General features: G+C 36.4%; 1 protein-coding gene across 1 annotated transcript; it reads right to left on the bottom strand.

Annotated features, from left to right (window-relative positions):
* Positions 1-7,264: 7,264 nt before the first annotated feature.
* bsd (back seat driver) lies at positions 7,265-22,671 on the bottom strand. The gene is made up of 5 exons (XM_089649426.1): positions 22,441-22,671; positions 22,074-22,336; positions 14,231-14,389; positions 10,513-13,101; positions 7,265-9,326 (listed from the first exon to the last, which is right to left on the bottom strand). The coding sequence occupies exons 2-5, from the start codon at positions 22,252-22,254 to the stop codon at positions 9,160-9,162; spliced, it is 3,096 nt and encodes a 1,031-aa protein (XP_089505552.1). The 5' UTR covers positions 22,255-22,336; positions 22,441-22,671; the 3' UTR covers positions 7,265-9,159.
* Positions 22,672-24,517: the final 1,846 nt, after the last annotated feature.

Genomic DNA, 24,517 nt, shown 5'->3' with positions numbered 1-24,517 from the left:
GTGGAACCAGGAGACATGGACAAACACCCAATGACAACCCTGGTAGACTTGGAAGGAACTGGACTACTGTCAAAGGAACAAGGTTACACAAGGGAGGTAGCACAGTGGCCTTGGCCTCGGTGCTTATGGGAGCTATCTGTATCTAACATTCATGATTGTAATTCATTAAAAAGTCTATTGTAAATGGATTGAGTCTTGGAAAACCATTTGGAAGACTACGGTGCTATTTTAATCACCTTTCAACGGTTGATGTAGGGTGTTGGCTTCAACCTTTACAACACTGGCCTCAATGCAATCTATCACGTGTCACATTTCCACAGTGTACATGTTTTTTTTATTTGTGACATTGCAGAGATAGCTACCGATGGATCAAATAATGCGACAGTCACATAAATCAGATTAATATTATATATTACAAAATTTAGTTTTTTTTTTCTTGCAAATTATAATAATATGGCAAAATATTATAATAATAAATGGTAAATTATAATTTCACTAAGATGCGTCAGAAAGATTGTAAGATGCTATGATTTCTCACAATTTTACTGCTTCCTCGCTTTGAAATCTAGTAAAATTGTGATTTTACTGAGTGTGGTTAGAAAGATTGTACTTCTGCAGAAGCGCGGGGGACAGGCAAGAGATAACGCTTGCAGTGATTGGCTGATGTCGCGTGGCACCAAACAAACATTAATCCACTGACCAATCAGCGTACACTATTCATTTTGGTACAATTTTGCAATATTACCGGGACATGTACATCAGAATTGCAGAAAAAATCATTGAAACATTTTACAGTGAAACTTCCATCTATCATTTTTGAAGAGATCTATTGAAAATAAAAAATGGCTGCGGAAATATGGAAAAATGCCTCATTCATACAAACGTATAAATCTTGGGAGAGAGAGAGGGAGGGAGATTTTCATATTCTCAAAACACCTACGCTTCAGCGATTTGCCAATGACGAGGGCCTCACGTACGTCAGTCCATCGCTGCTGTTGTAAAAAAAACACAGATCCTCTCTTTCGACCCTTTACCACCGTGGCAGGACTCACCCTTTAACGTCAATGTGTCTACTAGTATTCAAAGTTTTCTACAAAGTTTTTTTGATGCATGCGTGCACTGACATAAAAATAAGTTATTTAAGAGTACCGTTAATTGAAACCAAGCATTTAGCTCCGAAATATGGTTTTGTTAGCTCACGTTCTGAAAAACGATCAATCGAGCACAAAAACTGCGCGCTTTAAACGATACATAGAGGAACAATCAATGCGATCTAGTTTTGAATGAAATTAATTCAGGACTGGAAGAAATGAACAATGGAGATTTCGCTGTATTAATGTGTATAGCTAAAGTTATCAAAATCAAATGTAACAAACAAAATATAAATTTAGATTCAGTATTGCATTGCAGCAGCTAACTCTAGCTATCAAACGGTTAAAGAGATATTATTAACTGATTTCAAAACACAAGCCAAGAGTTCATATTACGTCAAAGATATAGTCATAGTCCAAATTCCCCAACAAGGGGACTAAACAAAAATAAGAAATGAAGGAATGTAACAAGCGTAAAAAATTATGTTCCAAAGTCAACGAGCAAAATTGAATTTATTATTATCTTACAGAACATAAATTAATCAAACATTTTAAACAATAAAATAATTATCATGAAAAAATCATTATGTACATGAACAGACTCTCTCACTAATCGGCCCCAAAAACCAGGCAAGTGTCCAATTAGCGTATGCGGCGGATTACAATGCATACGTACATATATACAGGGTGTATCGGCACGTACCCGACAAACTTTAACCAGCTATTCCTTAGCACATTTGGAGTAAAAAATGTTATGGGCACTTTGCTGTCCGGTAACATTTTTTTTTAATAAAAAATTTACCATTCATATTTTCACCACATGTCACCACTGTTTTATCCTTTGTCACAGTTTGAAAACCCATCTGGCAATATTTTATTCGAGTTTCGTTGAATAATATACGTACGTACCTACATTGGCGCGCTTTTACAATCACAACGAAATGGCACGGCACCATTCGTCTCATTTTTAACTATTATTATTTAGTGTGTATGAAAGAGCGAAGACGCTTTTTGACACACTTGCTAATAACAGCTGTTGAACACGAGAAACAATGCCAATGACAGTGACGGAGTGTGGATTTTTATCTAATTTTTTGTTTTTAAACGAAAAAAAATGTTACCGGACAGCAAAGTGCCCATAACATTTTTTACTCCAAATGTGCTGAGGAAAAGCTGGTTAAAGTTTGTCGGGTACGTGCCGATACACCCTGTATATTCAATTTGGGAGGCAGTTTTGGGTACCGCCGCCCCGGGAACGATTTATTAGATAGCCAACACCTCTGGCATAGGTCACCTCAAGTGGTTCACTACGTTTGGTGACTTAGCAGGGGTGCCCGTGTTCATCGGGTGGGGTGTGTTCAGGATGTGACTACCCACCAGCTGTGTGGCGTGCCAGATCAGGAGAGGTTGGTTTAGGTAGACCCTTTGACCTCTCCAACTAGTCTCTCGACCCATCGCCTTGCGCCGCAGTGGGAGGCCCTAACCACCCTCTCATACCTTTTTCCTTCCCAGAACCTCCTCTCCTTCATTTCCTTAAAAATAACCTCCACACAGCATCCCCAAAGATGACATAGGCCCTAAGTGAAATTTTTGTCCTCAGGGCCTCTTGTGTGGGGTTAACGTTAAAAAAAAATTTATGCTAAAAATTAATTCAGGTATTCCGTAAAAACAAACAAACACCACTATCTTTTGTGAAATTTCCATTTTTTGTTTTAACCTCTCAAGCCTCTGGCAAATTCTGATAGAATTTATGTGTATTTCCGCTTTGCAATAAAATCGAAATAAATAAAAAATATTAATGTAATAATTAAAATAAAATAACTTAGTTTGAATACCAAACAAACCGAAACCGGTCGGTTATAATATATACAAAAAGTGTTCAGAGGTGATGAAACACATTTTCAAATTTTATTATCAGAAATAAACATATAATTTTTTAAATATTAAAATTGTTAATGCAAACATAAAAGTTTTAAAAATGGCTCACCTTAAATTTTTTCATCTAAACACTGAATTAAAATTACTGATAACTTTAAAAAAAATGTATAATAAACATTATTGTCACCTTTCTTTTTTGTTTGATAATTTTTTTTCCAAATTATTGTCGGAATATTTGGTTTCACAGAGGTGTGCAATTAATTCTTCTGTGGTTAACATCTAAATTTGAATATAACGCGTGATGTTTTCCCCTTTCTAACACCATTAAGATCATATTTTTAACCATTCGAACTGTTCCCAAAAGCGAACAAATTAACTTGAGCGGTTAAATCAAGGTGTCATGTTTACGCTTGCGAGAAAACTACACTTGTTAACCTTATTCGAACAAAAACGTGACAGAACGAAATGAAAAGAAGCAGTTGCAACAGTTGCTAGAATACACACAAAGGGCTAACAGAACCGGTGTCTGGTGAAATGATCAGCTCTAGAAAACTAGACGGCGGTATAGGAAATGTGTGTCAGTAAGATAACTCAACCAGTCGGTGTACAAAGCTTGACGCTCTAGTCTAGACACGCGGTGAATTTTACATATGAATACCGTTGAATTATATAGCTTGATTTAGTGCTTTCAACTAGTAAAAAAATAATGGCGGATTATAGTAGTTGTTGGATAAGCAAGCACCGGATTACTGAGAGACTTCTGTGCTATCAATTTTACACAACAGTGAAATAATAAAAATTAAAAATCATTCTGTACATGTACTTAAAATCACAATATCCTAAATTAAAAATCAATCATTTTCCATCACTTTTTTGATCGTTTAAACATTGTAGATATTTTTTTTCGACTAGGCATTATATTGTTGAATATTCATTATAGATAATAATAATAATTGATAGCCTAATGAAAAAAATTAATCAATAAAATTTTCAGGAGTTTATATTTTTATTTTATATAACTATTCAAATAGGTTATTCATTAGGTCATCAGAGAACCACACATATCTGTCTAGACTCAAACAACTGCATAATAGCGAATTTCATTCAGTTTGGTCTTCACTAAAATTCAATTCCTACATCCGATTCGACTATCTTCCCATCGAATTAGAAAAATTATCGATGAATAAAAAAACATATTTTCAAATTATTAATGACATTTTAATGTACACAATTACAAGTTATTTTGACTCACATATATTTATTTATTAATTAATTATTTCCTTCTATAGGATCGAAATGCTATCACATAATTTGACCATTTACATAGAATATGCAAAAAAATAATAATTAAAAAAACTATGTGAAAAAATATGGCATCTTGTTATTTTTTATAGTAAAATGGAATTGAAAACTCCATAGCTCACAATGTAAATTACGTTGCAAGATGAAAATATTTTAACCGACCAGAAGATTCCAAATTTCACCATACTAGAGTGTAGTTGTTTAGAATTATGTTTGCTTTCAACGCATTTATGACGTAAATTAAAAATACATGGTGTATTTGCACTTTATTCCTAAATGGAAGATACTCTTGGTATCGCCACGGAGAAAGATAACTACAGGGTTTTCCAATAAGAGGTGTTATTTTGATATTCAATCGTAAAAGATCAATGGTTTCGTTGCTTGTGTGGCACGTAGCGCCGTCTTGTTGAAAGAAAACGTTGTCCAGATCAATACCATCCAATTCCGGCCATAAAAAATCATTAATCATCTCTCGATAGCGCAATCCATTCACCGTAACTGTTGCTCCAGCCTCATTTTCGAAAAAGTAAGGTCCAATGACTCCGCCGGACCATAAACCGCACCAAACAGTCACACGTTGAGGATAGAGAGGCTTTTCAACAATAACTCTTGCCCCAGATGCGACAATTTTGCTTGTTGACGAAGCCACCGAGGTGGAAATGGGCCTCATCACTCAAGATGATTTAAATTTGATTCACTCAAGTGAATTTTAATAATTTCAATGCGTTGTTGAAGCGTGTATCGTGCCATTTTTTATTAACCCATTTACGCCTGCCGTGCCCAAACGAGGACGCCTTCAAATCTACCCACCATTTTGTTATTAATGTGGTAAGTTTTGCTAACAGTGCATTATTGTCGAGTTAATTGATGTGTCTTACATTTTATATCAAACACTTTGGATAACACCATTTATAAAAAGTATTTTAGTGTCATAAATAAATTGAATCTCAGAGTCGCGGTGATTACCAAATGTAAGTATTTTTTTTATATGTTTACGTTCGTAAATTTTTAATTTTTCTACATAATCTTATTGAACACTTTGTTTACTTTGGAATAAAAATTTGATAAGTTAAAATATTTAATTTAGTGAACTGTGAACTACTTTTTTTTGTTGGTGTCCCCAAATAGGGACAGTGGGCACATAAAGAGTAAAATATTCTTTTTTTTTACAGAGTTTCGACTGCACATAAATATGTCAAAACGGCAATTTGAAGTAAGCGATAACTATCATGGACTCCAGAAGGCCCTTGATGCTATTATGGCAGAAGAGGACTCAGATGTTGAATTTGATATCGTTGCTCTTCCCCCAGAAACAAGTATCCTCACTGAAGAAGAAGAAGGCGATGAAGACAATATTATTACCAATGACATGCCAAGAGATATTCCTGGAAATATCGAAGTTTTTGTAAACAGAAACGAAGAAGATTGGGACAGTTCTGATGAAGAGCCTTTGTCGAATTCCGCTAGAAGGTAACGATGCAATGTTGGGCCCCGTTGGCGTAAATGCGAGCCTAGCTACGATCACATGCCTTTTGATGAGAATAATGTACAACAACGATGCAAAAACCTAATTACTGATCTCAAAGGTAAAAATCCTGTTTCAATTTTCGAGAAGATTTTTGATCAGGAAGTAATCGATATGATTCTTCAATATTCTGATTTGTATGCATCACAAAACAATAAACATGATATCAATATTACCGTTGGTGAGTTGAAAACATTTTTGGGCATTTTATCTCTATCTGGTTATCACACTTTGCCTCGCGAACGTCTATTTTGGTCTTTAGACGAGGACTGTAATGTACCTGTTGTTTCTAAGGCAATGACGAGATATCAAAAATTACCAACATTTTTGTGATAATACTGTAGCTGCTGAAACATCAGATAAAATGTTCAAGATGCGAACCCTTGCTGAGGTTCTCATGAAGAAATTTATGCAATGGGGAGTGTTTCACACAAATCTGTCAATAGATGAATCCATGGTGAAATATTTTGGACGTCATCCGTCGAAACAATTTATTCGAGGTAAGCCTGTACGCTTCGGTTATAAAAATTGGATGCTCGCTACTCGCTAGTGCTGATGGCTACTGCTACAATTTTGATATTTATTGCGGCAAGTCGCAAATACCCACCAATGAGCCGTTGAGTACACGAGTTGTGAAAAACCTGTTGAACAAGCTAAACACAGATCCTAGAGACCATGTTGTGTTCTTCGATAATTTTTTCACTAGCTATGCATTGCTGCGGGATTTATGGGAATCTGGCTACAGGAACTGTACGTGAGGGTAGGACCTGCAAATTTCCTCTCACACCCGTCAAGGAGATGAAAAAGAAAAGTCGTGCTGACTTTGACGACCGGTTCAACACGGTCAATAAAATATTGTTTGTTCGCTGGCTGGATAACAGCGTTTGTACAATGGGAACAAACTACGATCATTTTCTTCCGAGCTCAATCGAAAAGAAGAAAATCGATGAAAATATTCCTCAAGTATTTATGAATTACAACAGAGGCATGGACGGTGTCGATCAAGCCGATCAGTCGATTTCAACGTATCGAAATTCAATATGAGGCAAGAAGTGGTGGTGGGTGTTATTTACATACATGTTCGATCTACACATACTTAGTAACGACGTGAAGATGGACCAGCTACAATTTCACCCATCAGCCTCTGTAGTGCTCAATTTACAGTTTGATGGTTTTGGCCACTTTCCGGAGAAGTTGACAAAACAGTTGCGATACACTATTTGCCATAGTAAGGCACGTGAGGAGTGCAAAAAATGCAAAAAAACTTTGTGTATTGAAAAACCATCCTTCGAGAAATACCATACTGAATGTGCCCAGTGTCCCCATTTGAGCACGGCACTTTTTTTTCTAGTAAATAAAAAAAAATTAAATATATATTTTTTATTTTTGTTAAAAAACTCTATTTCCTACTACATAAAATGAATTTATTCTTTTTTCTACGATTACTTTAGTCTTGGGCGTAAATGGGTTAATGGCGTAGTTTCTACTTGTCAAATGTCAAAAAATGACAGCTTCAAAAGTAACATCTACCGAAATAGCGGGCTATTCAAAATAACACCTCTTTTTGGAAAACCCTGTACAAAATATGACGGTGTACCCCGGCACTTCCACCCCAATTACACTGTGCCACAGTCCCACTATCCGTGAGAATCTAATGCGGTTTTTGTTATTGGGGTGTTATGCCGTGTTGCGCTAACTTCTTCTTTAGCCAACGTTTCAGACAGCATTGCAGTGTAGATCATCAGATTGTATCATCAGGGCAGATGTGTACAGTGGCAGTGCTGATGTTGGACACTGCAATACTGTCCGAAACGTTGGCTAAAGAAGGAGTTAGCGCAACACGGCATAACACCCCAATAACAAATAACAAAAATACTTTTGGCCGTGAGAATCTTAAATCATATCTAATGCGGTATTTACATAAATAATGAAACCGGTTAAAAAAAAGATTTCAGTGGTAATACAATTTTCAGGATATGCGAATATTAAAAACAACTTTTTTGACATAACAGATTTCAATGGTCATCAATTTTTAAAATTACATTTGTAATAATTATTATTGTAAATATTAGTATTGAAATAATACAACAAAGGTCACAGAAGGAATTAATTGCTCATTACACGAAAATATTAATATTTACACTTTTTTCAAACTGTGATTTCGCACTAGGCAACAAACAAAATTATAAACATTTGCTTATATCGAGAATTTGTTTGCGTATATATTTATTATAATTTAAAAGAATTAAAAAAAACAATCAACAGTAATAATTATTAAAACCGTAGAATAAAGAATAACACTGAAAGTGCCCTTCATACCAATTTTAATGGAAAATGTTCCATTTAGCCCAATAACACTCTATCTCACTTGCGCTCACCTGACATCGTAGATCTCCATCCAATTTAAATTTCGTAAATATTGTCACAAAAAACAAGGCACTTCTTGCGTCATTCTTTATTCTATGGTTAAAACTGATTACGAAACGACAAATAAAAATTGATGTACAGTTCACACTTAACTATGCAGGAGGCCAAAAGATGAACTAATGAACCAACTGTTTTATAAAATCGATCATTAAAATTGATGAAAATGATTGCAAAGCTAAGTTAAGATTCTTTCAAATCCAGAGTTAAGTAAAAATTTACCCATAGCAATCAATTCCACGTCGCTATTATGGTTTGACTGGGCGTTTGCAAAAAAAAATCAAATTAAATAAAATTTGAAATTAAATGCATGCATGAAGTAAAATTTTTGGTATTTTATGTAAAAGTTTCCACTGTATACAACAAAAAATTTATTTATCTTTTTGACAGTAATGAATTTATTACTGATGAATTGTGTCACGTGACTACATATATAAACACAGAAAAGTCAATATTAAAACAATCCTGTAAACTTATAGAATTGAGTCAAGCACTTTTACCACTATACCAAAGGGTCAGTTGGTGTTTTTCATTATGCAACCGATGTAACGACAGAATGAAATCGTTCGGTCTGCAACTAGAACATAATCAACCGATTTGTTATTATTATTATTATGTCAACCATTTCTCGTGTAGCTCATTCTAAGATGATTATTTAAATGGCTGCTGAATGATCTTATTAATCCATAAAATACTAAAATTTTGTCATAAAAACTGACAAATAGTCCTCATAATTGTCAATAAAAACGTTAAAATGACAAAATATGTCAAACTGACATAAGATGAGTCAATCTGACTCAAAACATGTCATTGTCATAAAATACGTCAAACTTACATAAACTTGTCAAACTGTTGTAAAACATGTCAAATTGACGTAAAACAAGTAGTCATAAAACAAGTCAAGCCGACATAAAACATGTGAAACTAACAGAAATTATATCAGCGCACCAGCATTTTGCTTCGGGTCTTTACGACTCTCGTAGGAGATTGTTTCTTAATTTTTTTTGTTTTTTCTTTTTCTGTACAAACGGGTTCCGCTTTGGACGATTCTTTAACGATTTTATTCTTGGTGACGGCCGGAGATTCTTTTTTCGGTGCGGCTTTAACTGTAAACAAAAAAAAATATATTTAATTTCATGTTAGAATGTTGATTTCACAAAACTAGTGCTATAAAAATAGTTACAATATTAAACAATACAGAAATAACATGGCTAAAGCCATTTTAAAGGTTTCAATTCTGAATGGTGGTTTTACATCAGGGCGATACTGATAATAATATCTTCCACTGTGAGGAAAGAGAATGGTTTATCAAGACATAATTATATTATTAACCCATCGGCATACAAATTTTTATTTGTGACATCTGTGCATACTTGAGAAGTATTATTACTGTGCAGTATTTATTTATTTATTTTTTTATTCAACGGCAATACAAAGTAAAGTAAAAAAGATACAATATTAAGTGTCATAAAAATATAAAGTGATGTAGTTTGTTCTCAGTCCTCCTCACTAGGTATTCCTGTTCCGAGGCGGACTGTAGTTTGTTGTATTTGTGTTGATCATGATTTCCTCATCTTCTAATTTGTTGGTTCCCACAAAATATAAAATAAATTAAGCAAAAAGTATTTATGTTTGTTGTCTGTAGGTTGCGTTGGGGTTACTTCATAAATTTAATGATTTCCTCATCTTCATGTTTAGTTAGCCATAATTTAATGTCTTTTTTTGAACGTTTCTATATCCATGGTGTTTTTAATTTCAATAGGAAGGGCGTTATGTAATTTTATAGCATGGAAATGGTGGTTTTTCTGGCCGAAAGATGTATTTAATTTTGGAATGTTTAGTAGATTTGAGGATTTCGTCCTTGTAGTGTAGGTGTGTTGTTCAGCAAGGTACTCATATTTTTCTTTAAAATTGAGTAGTGCATTTTTTTAGTACAGTTTTATAATGCTGAACACGTTAAATTTTTAAAAAAATTCTTTTGATGGAGTCCTTATGGGTACTTTCAGAATTATTTTTATTATTGCACCCCATACTTCCCCAAATTAAACAACCTTTATGCTTTTATATAGATTATAATTTTATTGTATTATAATATTATTGCATGTGGGAAAAGTTTTAGTCGCCCCAATGGGGTGCGCAATATGCCGATGCAAACAAAGTGCAGCCCCCCAATCTTGGCAGCTGGTATGCCGATGGGTTAATAGACTATAGGCTAAATTTGATTAGATATCTACACATTAGGTTAATTTTTAGTTGCAATGCCAACAAAAAGTGGAATAAAAGTCAACTTACGTTTCGCTGCAATTTTGGTTTTAACAGATTCAGTCTTCTTTTCAACCACTTCTTCCTTCTTATTCGTCTGCGCCCTCTGCCGCAACTGTCTCACAGGCGTCGAAACGTTACTCGATCTCACTTTAGTGACTGAACTGTTTGCTTTAGCCGTCGCCTTGGTCACTCCCACCCGTCTAACAACGCTGACAGTATCACCAACTTTCCTAACATTATCACAAGCTTTTTTCGCACTATCACTGACTTTTTTGGGGCTGTCACAGACTTTCTTAACCACTTCGCCGCCGGCCTTCTTGAAACTATAGCGAACTAACCTTACGCGCGCAACTACGTTTTTCGTTATGTCCTTTTCGACGACGCTATTATTTCTAGGGCTAATTAATTTTTTCGGCGATGGATTCCTAACACATTTTTGATTTGTACTCTTGATTGCTTTCACGCCTGTGTTTAATTTTACATATTTAGATTTGCAACTTCTCGGCAGTTCCGGTAGAGCTGCGGCTAATTCTTCCTTTTCTTTCTTCAATCGCTTCTCTTTATTTCTAAGAACCATGATCATGGCATAAGTGTAGCCAGTTTCGTTAGAATCTCCGTCCAATTCATCAAAGTCTAATTTGACCGAGAGTTTGCCAGTGATTTTACGCCGGTACTGTGCCACCACTTGCTTCATGGCGTAAGTCGGATTGCGGTCGGAGAGAAAATCTTTACGCAGCAAGTTGGGCGATGCGTTAATGTCGCTGGGAAGGCTGACTTCTGAGGCGTTTGAGACCTTCCGGCTGCGAGGGTTTTTCGTCTCAGCGGACGTTTCGCAAGTTTTTTCCTTGTCAACTTTCCTGATGATGTTTTCTGGGTTTCCGGCTAGAATCTCAGCCCAGGTGTACTGCTTTCCAGATCCCAAGAAGTTGCCGAATTTACCGATGCTGCTGCGCTTGTTCTTGGTGCCTTTACACTTTTTGCTAATGATTTTTTTCGAGCGCAGATTCTTTGGGGAAAACTTTTTGCTGGGAGTCTCCAAGATGGGTAAAAGTGATTGCCTTAACTTGGAAATCAATACGGCATCTGAGACGTAGAAGTTTCTTGAGGCGCAAGGTTTTCGATTGCCATCATTTGACAAATTTAATCCTTCTCTCAGCAAGTCCATCTTCAAACCATTTTCCCATGAGTTCATGATGAAATTTTCTCGTCCCGACGGTTTACCAACTCCGTTTCTTCTCAAAAAATCAGGAGATGTATTCTTCACAGTTTTATTCCGTCCAATCTTTTTTGAATAGTTTTTTTTCTTCTGAGGAAACACGTTGACTTCACTACTAAAGTTTAACAACATATCGCTGACCGTGCCGAAATTACAGGTGACGAATTCGTTGACAAACAAACTTTTGCAGTATTCATAATCCGGTTTTTGCGTGAACTCTAGATTGTTGACGTAGTCAATATACTTTTCGATGAAAGACGGATAGGCGGGAGTTTTAAAACATGCTTCTAGAAATCTTTTCGTATCCTTCATGTAATTCTTTTTGACTGCGTGCACTAAATCGGGATTGTCCATTATTTCCGAAGTCTTCCACGGAAGTCCGCCCGTCAACCAGTCCAAGATGTTAAAGCCGAGGTTCTCAAGATCAGATCTTCTCGAATGCGCGCCGATGTGAGAATCTCTAGAGCTGTATTCGAGCGTGCCATCGTGCGCTTTACGTTGGTCCATCCCAAACTCTTTATGGGTGCCGTCCGAATTGACAAATTTCGAAGCTAGCCCGTAGTCTAATAGGTAAACTTGTCCAGATGACTGTGTCAGAATGCTTTCTTCAAAGTAATCAACTTCAGTGTCTTCGTTGCTTTCCGAACATCGCTTGGATCGAGTCCCCTCGTGGAAACCTTCGTCCGAAGAATACAGATCTCTCCTAACCATCGCGTTGACGGACCTAACGTGGAAATTATCCGAACAAATCGAGCTGTTTTCATCGCCCACGTAATTGACTGAATACTTTTGTTTCCGCAGGTTGAAAACTTTTTTATTGGGGGGCGTTTTAGGCGTTGATGAATTTTTAACCTTTCTCGTGTTTCTGCTGGATTTCTTTGATGAGTTTTCGTCGGCGTCGCTTTCTGCGAAATCGCTTGAGTCGCTGTAGTTAGTTAGTTCAAAGTCTTCATCTTCGTAATAGCTGGAACACCTCGTGCTGGACTTGCAGTGAGATTTTTTTGCCGAATCTGAGACAGAGTGGTCAATCGATGTCGAGTTATGTCTGTTGTCATCATCGTCTTCCAAAGTCGGTGGTAGCATGTATCTGCAGGTTCTTTGATCCTTGAATTGAGCTCCGTCGAATCCGAGCATCAGGTTCGAGCTCTTGATATCTGAGTGAGTGTATCCTTTGGCGTGGAGGTACTCCAGGACGTCCAGAATCTGGACGGCAAGGATTAACACGTTGCGGGGGTGGATGCGGCCGTAGTTCATGGTCCGGGAGAGCTTCTGGAGGTCAGTGTCGTACCTCGGCAAGACGAGGAAGCGGTATCGGGTATCCCCGAGGATGTGGGATCCGTTGGCTATGAAATGCGGCATGCCAAGAGACTCGAACTTCTTTTCTTCCTGCCATTTTTTGACTGAAACATTGCCATAAAGGGATTATTAGTAAAGTATTAAAACATTAATAATTACACAGGATGTAAAAAGTGTTAAGAGGAAGAAGATACACCCATTCATCGATAGTTTCAACATCCCGCCTTGATGGCATGAAGGCTCAGATACCTGGGGAGTTGAATGCCATGTTGTGGAACCAGGAGAAATAAACAAACACACAATTACAACCCAGCTGAACTTTATTAACGAGTAGTGATCGGGAGACCTGTTATAACACCATCAAAGCTGGAATTTTTACAATGCGATTTTAACATTTATGCTTTAAGAACTGTAGAGGACAAAATCAGAATTGCTTGCGCTAGTAACATTTGTCGATTCATCTTTTTATTTCATGAATGCAGCCTCTACGACAGCTCAGGAAATGGCCGGTGGCTGAATTGACATCGCTTTTGGGTCCCATACAGGCGTTGTGTGTTCAATTCCTCGGCTGGCTAAGTCCTCCATCACGACACAAGCAACATTTTCAGCTTACTGAAATATTGAGCATTGACTTCTATGAAGATACTTAATGAAGTGGAGTTCAGGATGCGTAATGCGATGTAACAATATTCGATGAAACTTCATTCGGGGTACCATTGTTCAATGTAACGTTGTTTGATATAGCGGCATTTGATGTAACTTTAATCATTACAGTGCGAATCTGTTACTTATGCAATGATGGACTTATTTAGCAGGAGATTGTACCCACGACGCGTGGGTCAGAATCCAGTGCATTTCCACTCGACTACTAGCTGGTCTATGTAATGTAGTTCGATGAAACGTTGTTTGCAGTGACATTGAATTCAACATAACATTTTTCTACGTAATTTTGTACCGCAATTCAATGTAACTTATTTCAATATAAAATCGCTCAATTTAACGATGTTCAGCGTAACTTCATGCAATGTAACGTTGTTCGATGAAATATCATTCGACTTGACGTTGAATTCAACATAACATCTTTTTCTATGCAACTTTGTACGATGTAACGTAATTCCTATGTAAATTATTTCAATGTAACTTCAAGTAAGTATAGTTCAACATAACTTCATCCAATATAACATTGTTCAAGGTTTTTTGATGTAATGTCTTTCATATCTAAGTGATACTTACTCATGTGGTGGCGGGCAGTCCGGATAAGGCAATGTTGCTCCACGAAAAGCGGCCCGTTGGAGTGCGGTTCCACCTTGAGGACGTAGCGCGCCGTCTGTGCCGTCACGTCTGATGTGACGTCGTCCGACGCCAGGTAAATCTGACCGAAACTGCCACATCCTGGAATCACGAGGGTCAAGGTTATGATGATATTGCATTATGAAACATGATAATTTTGGTTACATGACAAAACAGAACAGTAACACAACATTTTGATACGTAACTTACCTCAAATTACTACATTGTGTCTATATAATGTTGTGATGAACATGTCAACACAGCTTCTAATCTAATTATGTGAAATACTGCCACCATGGGTGGAACAACGGTGGAGATTCCCAAGGAGGATATTGTGTTTCCACCTATGACGGCAGAATAACACCCATGCCAACACCTCGGCACAGGTTCTCCTAGTGCGGTGTTCACAGAACATTACTACCTAAGCTTCAATCGAGTATATACAGAACTAACAAAACAAACATTTTGTTTTACTAGGTTACCGATAATTTATTAGTAGCTATTGGTTTAATGTCTACCAAGGAAATGTAAAAAATGGAAAGTTGTAAAATGGTTGATTGCAGTGATCATGTAAAGAGTGGGAAGACAACTTACGACGGGTTGTTTCACAGAATTTTAACAATTCAAATTATGTGATTGTCAAATTATTTCATCATAGGCTTCTTGTTTCACAATACATGGATAATTGTTCAGATTCGGTGAAACAACCCGTCCTTAACTAGTGGAACGCGCATGTGTCTCTGGAGAACATTCTAATATTATCTTTTTAGAATAATTTGCCAAGCGATTTTGACCTTAATGCTTCTGAAAATGTATGAAAAACAAAATCAGCATCGTTTCGGCTTATAAAACTTTTGGTTCCACTAATATTTTTGTGTTATATGCTCCAGTTTTCAACACGTAAATCTATCTTTATAAAGAAGAGTGTGTGTGTGGCTGGCGGCCTTTGTTATTTATGCAAATCTACAGTTTTATTCTAAGATTGATAAAATTTTAGATGAAAGTAGATTGAATGCTGTTGAAATGAGATCCCTGAGGCGTATGTGTGGTAAAACCATGATTGATCGTGTGAGGAATGTGGAGATCCGCAAAGAGTGCAAGGCTGATGTAAGCGTAATGAGTAAGATCAAGAAAGGGACGCTTAGATGGTTTGAGCATGTAGAGCGAATGAGCGAAGAAAGGAGTGTAAGGAGAATATACGATGCAATGTGAATGGTAGCAGAAGTCGGGGACGCCCGAGGAAGACATGGCATGACCAAGTGAATCAGATACTCGAGTCGGGCCATGTCAAGAGTCAGAACAATAGAAGAGTATGTATGAGACGATGTATGAATGTGAATGAGGCAAGAAGTGTGTGCCAAGACCGAGTTGTTTGGCGGTCCGTCCTTTCTGCCTACCCCTGCGGGAAACAGCGTGATGGTATGGACTAACTAACTAGTTTGATGAAATTTTGCACACTTGACCTTCAAAGAAGAGGAAAGTCACTCACTGTCCACACTAGTTTTCGAAAAACCACCCCACCCCCATTTCCCACCCATTAAAGCAGCATTTTAATACCTCTTGATGAAATTTTGCACACTTGACATTCAAAACATGGGGAAAATAACTGTCTACATCTGATTTCGAAAACTCTGCATAAAGCCCGGGCACTGCCGGGGACTTCAGCTAGTGATGCATAAAATAAAACATTCAAACTGGCCAAAATGCAAATTATTGGTTGCACTTTATAGAACACCCACATAATACTATAATTCTCAAATTCAACATTCCTTTACCCTATCTCCAGCATCTTCAGTCGTACAACAAACCCCGAATTAGGGATGCCATAGTTCCCACTGACACGAATTCTTGTGCAGTATTCAAGTAATAAAAAATACTCTTTTGTTCGATTCACTTGATCGTGCCATGACTTGATCGAGTGTACCTGACATCGTCTACCATTTAAATCATAATAAAATAGCACCCATTATATTTTTACAAATATTTTCCAAAGGTGAGCATAGAATCTGCGACCTCTGCATCTAGAGACGCGAATTTAGTCAAAAAATATATAGGTACTCTTATTATTGCGAAAGTCAGTAAAACATATTATATTAAATAATTTACCACAAAATCGACAATATATAAATTTGAGGTACAGGGAAAGGCAAGATATCGATGGAGTAATTCGCGCCTACATACATCCGACACGAATCTCGAGAGAAAGTTAAAATAATTACACGTTATTAATATAATAATATACATTATTGGCGAGACCCGATGGCGGTCCAAAGTCATTGAAAGTGAAATGGAAATTGCGTAAACTAAAAATAAAACGAATTGTTTTTTTAGAACAGCTGACGCTACTGGCGATATGAAAAAAACAAGAAAATAAAATAAAGGTACAGCAAAATACGCACAATAATGGAAAAAAGACAAAATTAAATGACAATTTTTTAACAAATGAAATAATCTTTTCACTAAGTGCACGTTTACTATGTTATAAGTTTGACTTTCTCTAGCCCTATACAAACAACATGCTTGGAGGGAAAATATTATGGATGATAAAGATAGCTTCAATAAAATTCACATACATGTTTAATCAACACCACCTAGCGGAGCGATTTAAAATTAAAGACGAAATGAATAAAAAAAATTAAATGCTTCGTGTTTATTTGGAAGTTTCTAGTTTCGGTCACTAGGATCGCTTCATTTTCAAATGTTCAATTTTCTATGAGGTTCCTTATTTCGGCATGAAAAAGTATTTGACGCGGCAACGAAAATAACAAACGTGAAGTTGGCTGCAAAACGTGATACTGATAACAAAATGTCGACTGGTGACTGGTGGGCGTTTTTAGCGCGGGAATTTAGATGAGGTTACGTAATCGCGGCGAATTTCCCGTTTGTTTATTTGTTTTTATTGACATTGAACGTCTGGCGAATGCCGCCGAAATGTCGAGACACTAATAATATAACCACACCGATCGCCATTATTTAGATGCATTTATGCGTAAATAGGCCTACAATGGTGTCTGACTTTTACACCGCCATTTTAGTAGGTTCAGGATTTTATACTACGGTCAATAACCTCTCAACATTTAAGTCAAATTGACACCTAATAATCAGATTTCATCGTAAGGGTAGGTAGGCAGATAGGATTGAGAGCCACAAATTTCTCTGTGTAGTGTCTTTGCGCGCAACCGATAGATCATATATTGGGATCAGTTCTAATACAATATCTACGGTAGCGACGTCCTCGACTGCACAATTATGTGTGAAAATTGTAAATCTTTACCTACATAAAATAAGATCATGAAAGTTCTGGTTGTCATACGATATTCATAGAACAAGATGGCAGTCATAAAGTGTGAAGAAATAAAATAACACAGGTACAAGTACAACTAAGTAGGTACTTAAAGTGCTTTGTTGCAAGTAGGAAAATTTTTACTTCTGGGTAGGTCGTACCTACTAAAGAAAAAAACGTGTTTTTACGATCAAGTACTGGGCAGGTACCTTACTCACTGTCTACACACAAGGTCGAGAAACAGACGGGTAGGTTAGGCAGGTACTTGCTTTTGCTATGCGATAAGTGCCTAAACATTAAACAACTAATGCCTAATAATTTTACAGATGGGAGATATACTTTTTATTTATTTTAATGTAGGGTAATGAATGAATTAAAACAATATCTGTTAATTTCCCGTATGGCCTCCCGCAGAGTAAGTATGTCGTGCTGTAATAATTATTTGCTATAGGTAATATTTAGTTATCTAACTTATCTTATAGCTATCAAAAATAATTGAAATGAGGCTACAATATGATTCTTATATATTATGATAAGATAAAAGAAATAATAACACTTGTATAAACAGTGTATATGTAATAATATTGTGATTAAAGCAAAATAATTATTGGCAAACTTTTGTTACGTCTGTTCGAAAAATGCATACCTATTTGAACAGTAGTTTTTCATTCTAAAAATATTTGTCAAACTTGGAAATAAAATAAATATGTCGTAATAAATACAAGGCAAGTTAGTCATTTTAATTTCTCCCGGATTATATCGAGTGAACACAAAATCAATTAATTTAAAATTTTTGTTATGTGTAATTAGCGCACAACATTCCCAATTGCCCAAAGTCAGTAAGACTATGGGATCCCTTATTTTGATTATGCCGTGAGGCTGAAGGTAGTGGAAAAGGGAAGAAGATATGAAATAGGAAGATAGGTTTGATTTTTTACTTGAATACCGCAAGAGTCCCAACTGATCCCAACCGTTTGGATCCCATAAAAAAATAAGGAGAAATATGAAGAGAATGGTAGAAGTCGGGGACGCCCAAGGAAGACATGGCACGATCAAGTACAATACTTGAGTCGGGTCATCAAGAGTCACAAAAACAGAAGGATATGTATGAGACAATGTTTGAATGTGGATGAAGCGAGGAGTGTGTGCCAAGGCAGAGTTGTTTGGTGGTCGGTCCTCTCTGCCTACCCCAGTGATGGAACGGTTCGTTAAATACAAATAAATGAACTGATTAGTCACTAAAGCCAAGCTGAATTTGGAAATCAATGTTATTCAGGGTAAACAAGATACGTATATAATATGACATGATAAACAAACTATAAACATAGTGTCATGTATACAGAATATACTTTTATAAATCTGACATTGTTTCGATTGATATGGGGAATTAAAAAATGCATAAATATGGACGCAAAAAAACAACTATTATGGTAGAATGAACATTAAGAAAACAGGATATTTACAGAAGAGTGGTAATTGAATGAAAATGCATTTTGATGGGTAGAATAGGGTTATCAGCGTAAAGTGGCAAATAATTTGATCATTCTAGATACCAGGTTAACCTTTCCGGGAGTAAGTTACGTAATGCTGGCCGTGCTCTGGGGAGTGAGTTTTTTTTACATAAATTAAAAAACATATTTTTTGATTAAATTTTATGATAGTATGCAAAATAAATAAGAGCCGATATCTCTGTCGATAATGATGTAAAATTGGTGTAAAGTTACAGAAATATGCCCATAGATGGCAATACGATGCATTTTTACAGAATATGCATCGAATATGAATATGCGACCCCTGTGGTCCATACTCCTTTGGCGAAAGTGTGTACCATCGTTCATTAGCGTCCATACTCCCGGAAAGGTTAAGATTAAGAATGCATTGAAAATCTGACATTGGTTGTAATCATCTTAACATACAGAAAGAGACTCTCAAATCAGTTATTGAAGTTAAAAATAGAAATTATATCTGGTACACTAGTTGCATTAGGTACTAAAGACGCTTACAGAAGCTCACAGAGAAACCATACAAAATGCAGTATGCTCATCACGTTGATAGTGGCTCTGGGCTTAGAGAAGACGCATTGAATTATATAAAACACTGCAATGCGCTAGAATCAATAATAAAGAGAAATAGTAGACTAAACTGTCTTAGGAACAACGGCAAAAAATACAAGACCTTCCGAGGCCTGCAAAAACAAAGTTTCCTCATAAGACAGATGGATTTATAATCTCTCAGCTGTTCCGGATATGACAAGGTGTATGTAGGCCAGACAGAATGGACGATCTCCAAAAAGATATCGGAACACTTTCAAGTGTGCAAACTCGTTCATCCTGACAAATCGGCAATGCCATCGGCATCGGCATTACTTTGGATTTTTCCTGAGGTCCTGGGAAGACAGCACGCATAATTACAAAGGCAATTGAAATCCACAAAAAACTCCAATAATATTATTGGAGAAGCTAGTTCTTGGTATCTGGTACTGACGGCTACATCAAAACCAAACGTGGATTGGAGCGCGCAGCACAGTATCACATCCACATACATAAATTACACACTTCACCACAATCTTCAATTACACATCTGCTCTGATGATGGACATTCTAACGCTGTCCAAACGTTGGCTAAATAAAGAGGAAGCGCAACACAGAGAACAAGAACATGGTTTAATAACAGGACAGAGTGAGAGGAATAAGTGTAGGCAGAGAGGATGGACAGCCACACAACTCTTTCTCAGCAACAATTCTCTGATAATTCAATGTCATACTCTTCTACAGGGTTTTCCAATAAGAGTTGTTATTTTGAATAGTCCGCTATTTCGGTAGATGTTACTTTTGAAGCTGTCATTTTTTGACATTTGACAAGTAGAAACTACGCCATTAATAAAAATGGAACGATAAACGCTTCAACAACGCATTGAAATTATTAAAATTCACTTGAGTGAATCGAATGCAAATGATCTTGAGTGATGAGGCCCATTTCCACCTCGGTGGCTTCGTCAACAAGCAAAATTTTCGCATCTGGGGCTCGGAAAACCCAAGAGTTATTGTTGAAAAGCCTCTCTATCCTCAACGTGTGACTGTTTGGTGCGGTTTATGGTCCGGCGGAGTCATTGGACCTTACTTTTTCGAAAATGAGGCTGGAGCAACAGTTACGGTGAATGGATTGCGCTATCAAGAGATGATTAATGATTTTTTATGGCCGGAATTGGATGGTATTGATTTACTTTCAACAAGACGGCACTACGTGCCACACAAGCAACGAAACCATTGATCTTTTACGATTGAATATCAAAATAAAACCTCTTATTGGAAAACCCTGTATTATACTGACTCTCGACATGGTACAAATGTTTGATTCAATCGGTGGTGCAATATCTTCCTTGCGAATCCCCAATTTCTCTTTCCATATATACTCTCCGTCCCCCTAATCTAAGTCCAAACCATAATGATCACAAATCAATGCAAAAGCCATTGGCATGCATAAAATACTCACTTGTCGATATTATACTGACAAACCACTGATTTTTAAACGACTTTTGCAAAGCATACCATCTTTGAATGGGTACCTACTTTTCACTAGCGTAAGACCATGAATTGAGTAGCCCAAATTGAAGATCAGTCTTTGAGTACAAGGGACAAGTATTAGTAGGTAGTTAAATTATAAAGCAATGACCAATGTCATTACAATACAAATAGACACGTTGTTGTTTAACAAAATTAACCCAAAATGTGACAAGTAACAAATACTCTTGTTTCCAGTAAATTCTTAATTCAAACATTGTTCATGTAAGACAAAGATGAGACATTCAAAGAATGTGTGTGTATCAACAGAGTACATATAGGACCAGGCAGCGTTTAAAATCGGGAAATTATTACATTCTACACCACAGGTTTGACTACTCACTTACGCTAAGACGAATACAGAAAGCTGAATGAGACGATTTACTGCCAGTAGGTCGTCTTTTTATCTAGAAACCCCATAAAATCTATTTTTTTGCTTGTGAATGATTTTAGCGCCTTTCAAAAGCATGGGAAGGCAAAACATTACACACAAAAAAATGAGTCTGCAGTGACGTGTTTGTGTCAGCTGGTAACAGCTTGTCTGACAAATGAATTTATGTGCGATACTAAACAAAGTAAATTTCAAGTATGTCCACTGGACATTGTTTTGTGAAACCCCATTGTCTCAGTAACACATCTTCACTTTAATTCATCTAAGGCTGTGGTATACATTAAAATGGTCAAAGGAAAAGGGCTTATTTGAAGGTGACAATGCAGTTAAATCAATATATATTACACTGGTATGCAAAAAACAAGTATTTTTTGGAATTACACTGACAAAATATAGATTATAAAATAACCTCTGCTTGCCACAACAGAGGGAAATATACCAACTTTGAGAGTGTTTTAATAGGCATTAGTCAAAGTGAAGGTTTGATTGATTAGTATAAATCGATTATCAGTCTTTTGAGTATTTTAAAATGAAGAATAATAAAAGACTTACCGATTGGTTTGCCAATTCTCCATTCTTTTTGTGAGACATCGGTCAGAACAACTCCTGGAGGTAATGGCTGCTCTATAACGAAGCTTGTATTGACAACATGGTTGTCTGAAGCGGTTCTATTTCTTTTCTTCGGAACTTCAGGGGTCTGGGTGGACTCCGAATCACATCCGCGTCGTCCCATCTTTTGATTAGAATAATCTCAAATCGATGCAACTCATTCCCCTTTCTAAAAAAATATTGATGTTGTAACAGGAAAGCTGCAGCTGAAAGTATAATATACAAACCATTTATAACATATCCATTATAAAGATCGACTTATATTGATTAGTTAGCAACGTTATAGTGACAAAACACCAAACAATCATACCTGTTTGTACTCAAAATAACACGTTGGAGAGGGCAAAGCCACCGAGCATAATCATAATATCTGGCGACGCAAACAGCACTGCATTTACACTTGAATACAAATATTAAATGCGTAATTTACGTTATTTAAAGGTCCAGGTATCTTTTTTAAACAAGAATACGGCACTAGGGCGAAAGAAACTTGAAAAAAAAACTCTTTTTCGACCGTTGTGATAGCAAAACAACTGATTACTATTACGCCATTTTGGAATAGAAATCGATGCAGTGATGCGATGTCGAGAAAAACATTTTCCCCTACATAGGTACAAAATAACTAAAATTTTCCCAGAAAATCCCCACATTCTTTGAAGTTCCTCCTAAAAAATTATCATACCATCACATACAGGGTGTATTGGCACTAACCCGACAAACTTTAACCAGCTATTCTTTAGCACATTTGGAGTAAAAAATGTTATGGGCACTTTGCTGTCCGGTAGCATTTTTTTTTCAATTAAAAACAAAAAATTAAAAATTTCCACACTACATCACTCTCATTGGCATTGCTTTTCGTGTTCAACAGCTGTTATAAGCAAGTATGTCGAAAAGCGTCTTCGGTCTTTCATACACACTAAATAATAATAGTTAAAAATGAGACGAATGGTGCCGTGCCATTTCGTTGTGATTGTAAAAGCGCGCCAATATAGGTACGCACGTACATTATTCAATGGAATTCGAATAAAATATTGCCAGATGGGTTTTCAAACTTTGACAAAGGATAAAACAGTGGTGACATGTGGTGAAAATATGAATAGTAATTTTTTTATTAAAAAAAAACGTTACCGGACAGCAAAGTGCAAATAAGATTTTTTACTCCAAATATGCTAAAGAATAGCTGGGTAAAGTTTGTCGGGTACGTGCCGATACACCCTGTATATTATTTACAATGATAAAAAAAGACGAAAAAAATGTAAAAAACTCACATATTCGAAAAACGATTTCAAATGTGTAAGTTTTTCCTTGTAGTTATTTGTACAATTAATAAAACTACTTAAAAAACCTAAATGATGCACACCTGACTTTTTCCTCTCCCGATCATAGCACCATTGCAGATAAATTGTCTTGAATTACTTACCCTGATTCCTATCATAGAAATATTTGGTGGAGCTGTAGGAATCTATGAATCTACTAAACAAGTCGAATCGGATCCATTTGAACAAGTTTTTTTTTAATTCACTAAGCAAAAAGTACTTTTAAAAGACTGGAATTTAAAATCGACTGCGACTATTAACAAAAACATTTAAACAGTTGATTTATTGGTGTTCTTTATCCCATAACACAAGCGAAATGAAATCCCCAAATGTAAGGAAATTTTCCCATCGAATCTATAGCCACGCTGTGACGTCAGGAAGACGCGGTATGTCCATTGGATATTTTTTAAATGTTGGCCACGCCTTTCTCTCTTTGAATCTTCACGTTGGTAACCCTTCTGAGAGAAGTTTTACATGTATCAAGAATCAAGAGCCCGTTTCAAAAAGGATCATGTCCGATAGTATGACCGAAAAGTGACAAATAAACAAGATTTGAATTTCCTTACATTCTCCTCTTACGAAAAATGGATTTTTTTAATATATAATATGCAATTGTTTTGGTTACTTATATGTGATGTACTTATATTTGAGTTTATACGATTTTTTTGCATTTTACTAACTAACTAATTAACCATCACGCCGTTTCACTCGGGGATAGGCAGAGAGGACGGAACGCCAAACTAGGTATTGGTAACTCCTTGCCTCTTTTACATTCATACATCGTCTTATGAGTATGAGAATATGTACTTTTCTATTATTCTGACTCTTGATATGGCCCGACTCAATATCTGGTTCACTCGAGCGTTCCCTGCCTTCATTGGGCGTCCTTGACTTCTTCTGCCATTCACATTTGTGTCATAAATTCTCCTTACACTCTTTTCTCACTCAGAGGGACTCAGCGTCCCTTTCTTAATCTTAGTCATTACGCTTACATCAGCCTGGAATTCTTTGCAGATCTCCATATTTCTCACACGATCATACACTCACACGATCATATTTTACCAAACAATA

The sequence above is a fragment of the Hesperophylax consimilis genome, chromosome 30 (assembly GCF_061612785.1).
Source record: "Hesperophylax consimilis isolate HC1 chromosome 30, BYU_Hcon_1.0, whole genome shotgun sequence".
Classification (NCBI taxonomy): Eukaryota; Metazoa; Arthropoda; class Insecta; order Trichoptera; family Limnephilidae; genus Hesperophylax; species Hesperophylax consimilis.
Note: the sequence above shows the minus strand (reverse complement) of the source record. Positions and strands in the feature narration are given on the sequence as shown.

Bases quoted from the DNA above. Each gene is read 5' to 3' on its own strand.
- bsd (XM_089649426.1), bottom strand. From the start codon at position 22,254: ATGGGACGACGCGGATGTGATTCGGAGTCCACCCAGACCCCTGAAGTT. The intron at 13,102-14,230 runs GTAAGTATCACT...GCAATGTTTCAG, and splicing joins GACTGCCCGCCACCACATGA to TCAAAAAATGGCAGGAAGAA. The intron at 9,327-10,512 runs GTAAGTTGACTT...TTTTGTTTACAG, and splicing joins AACCAAAATTGCAGCGAAAC to TTAAAGCCGCACCGAAAAAA.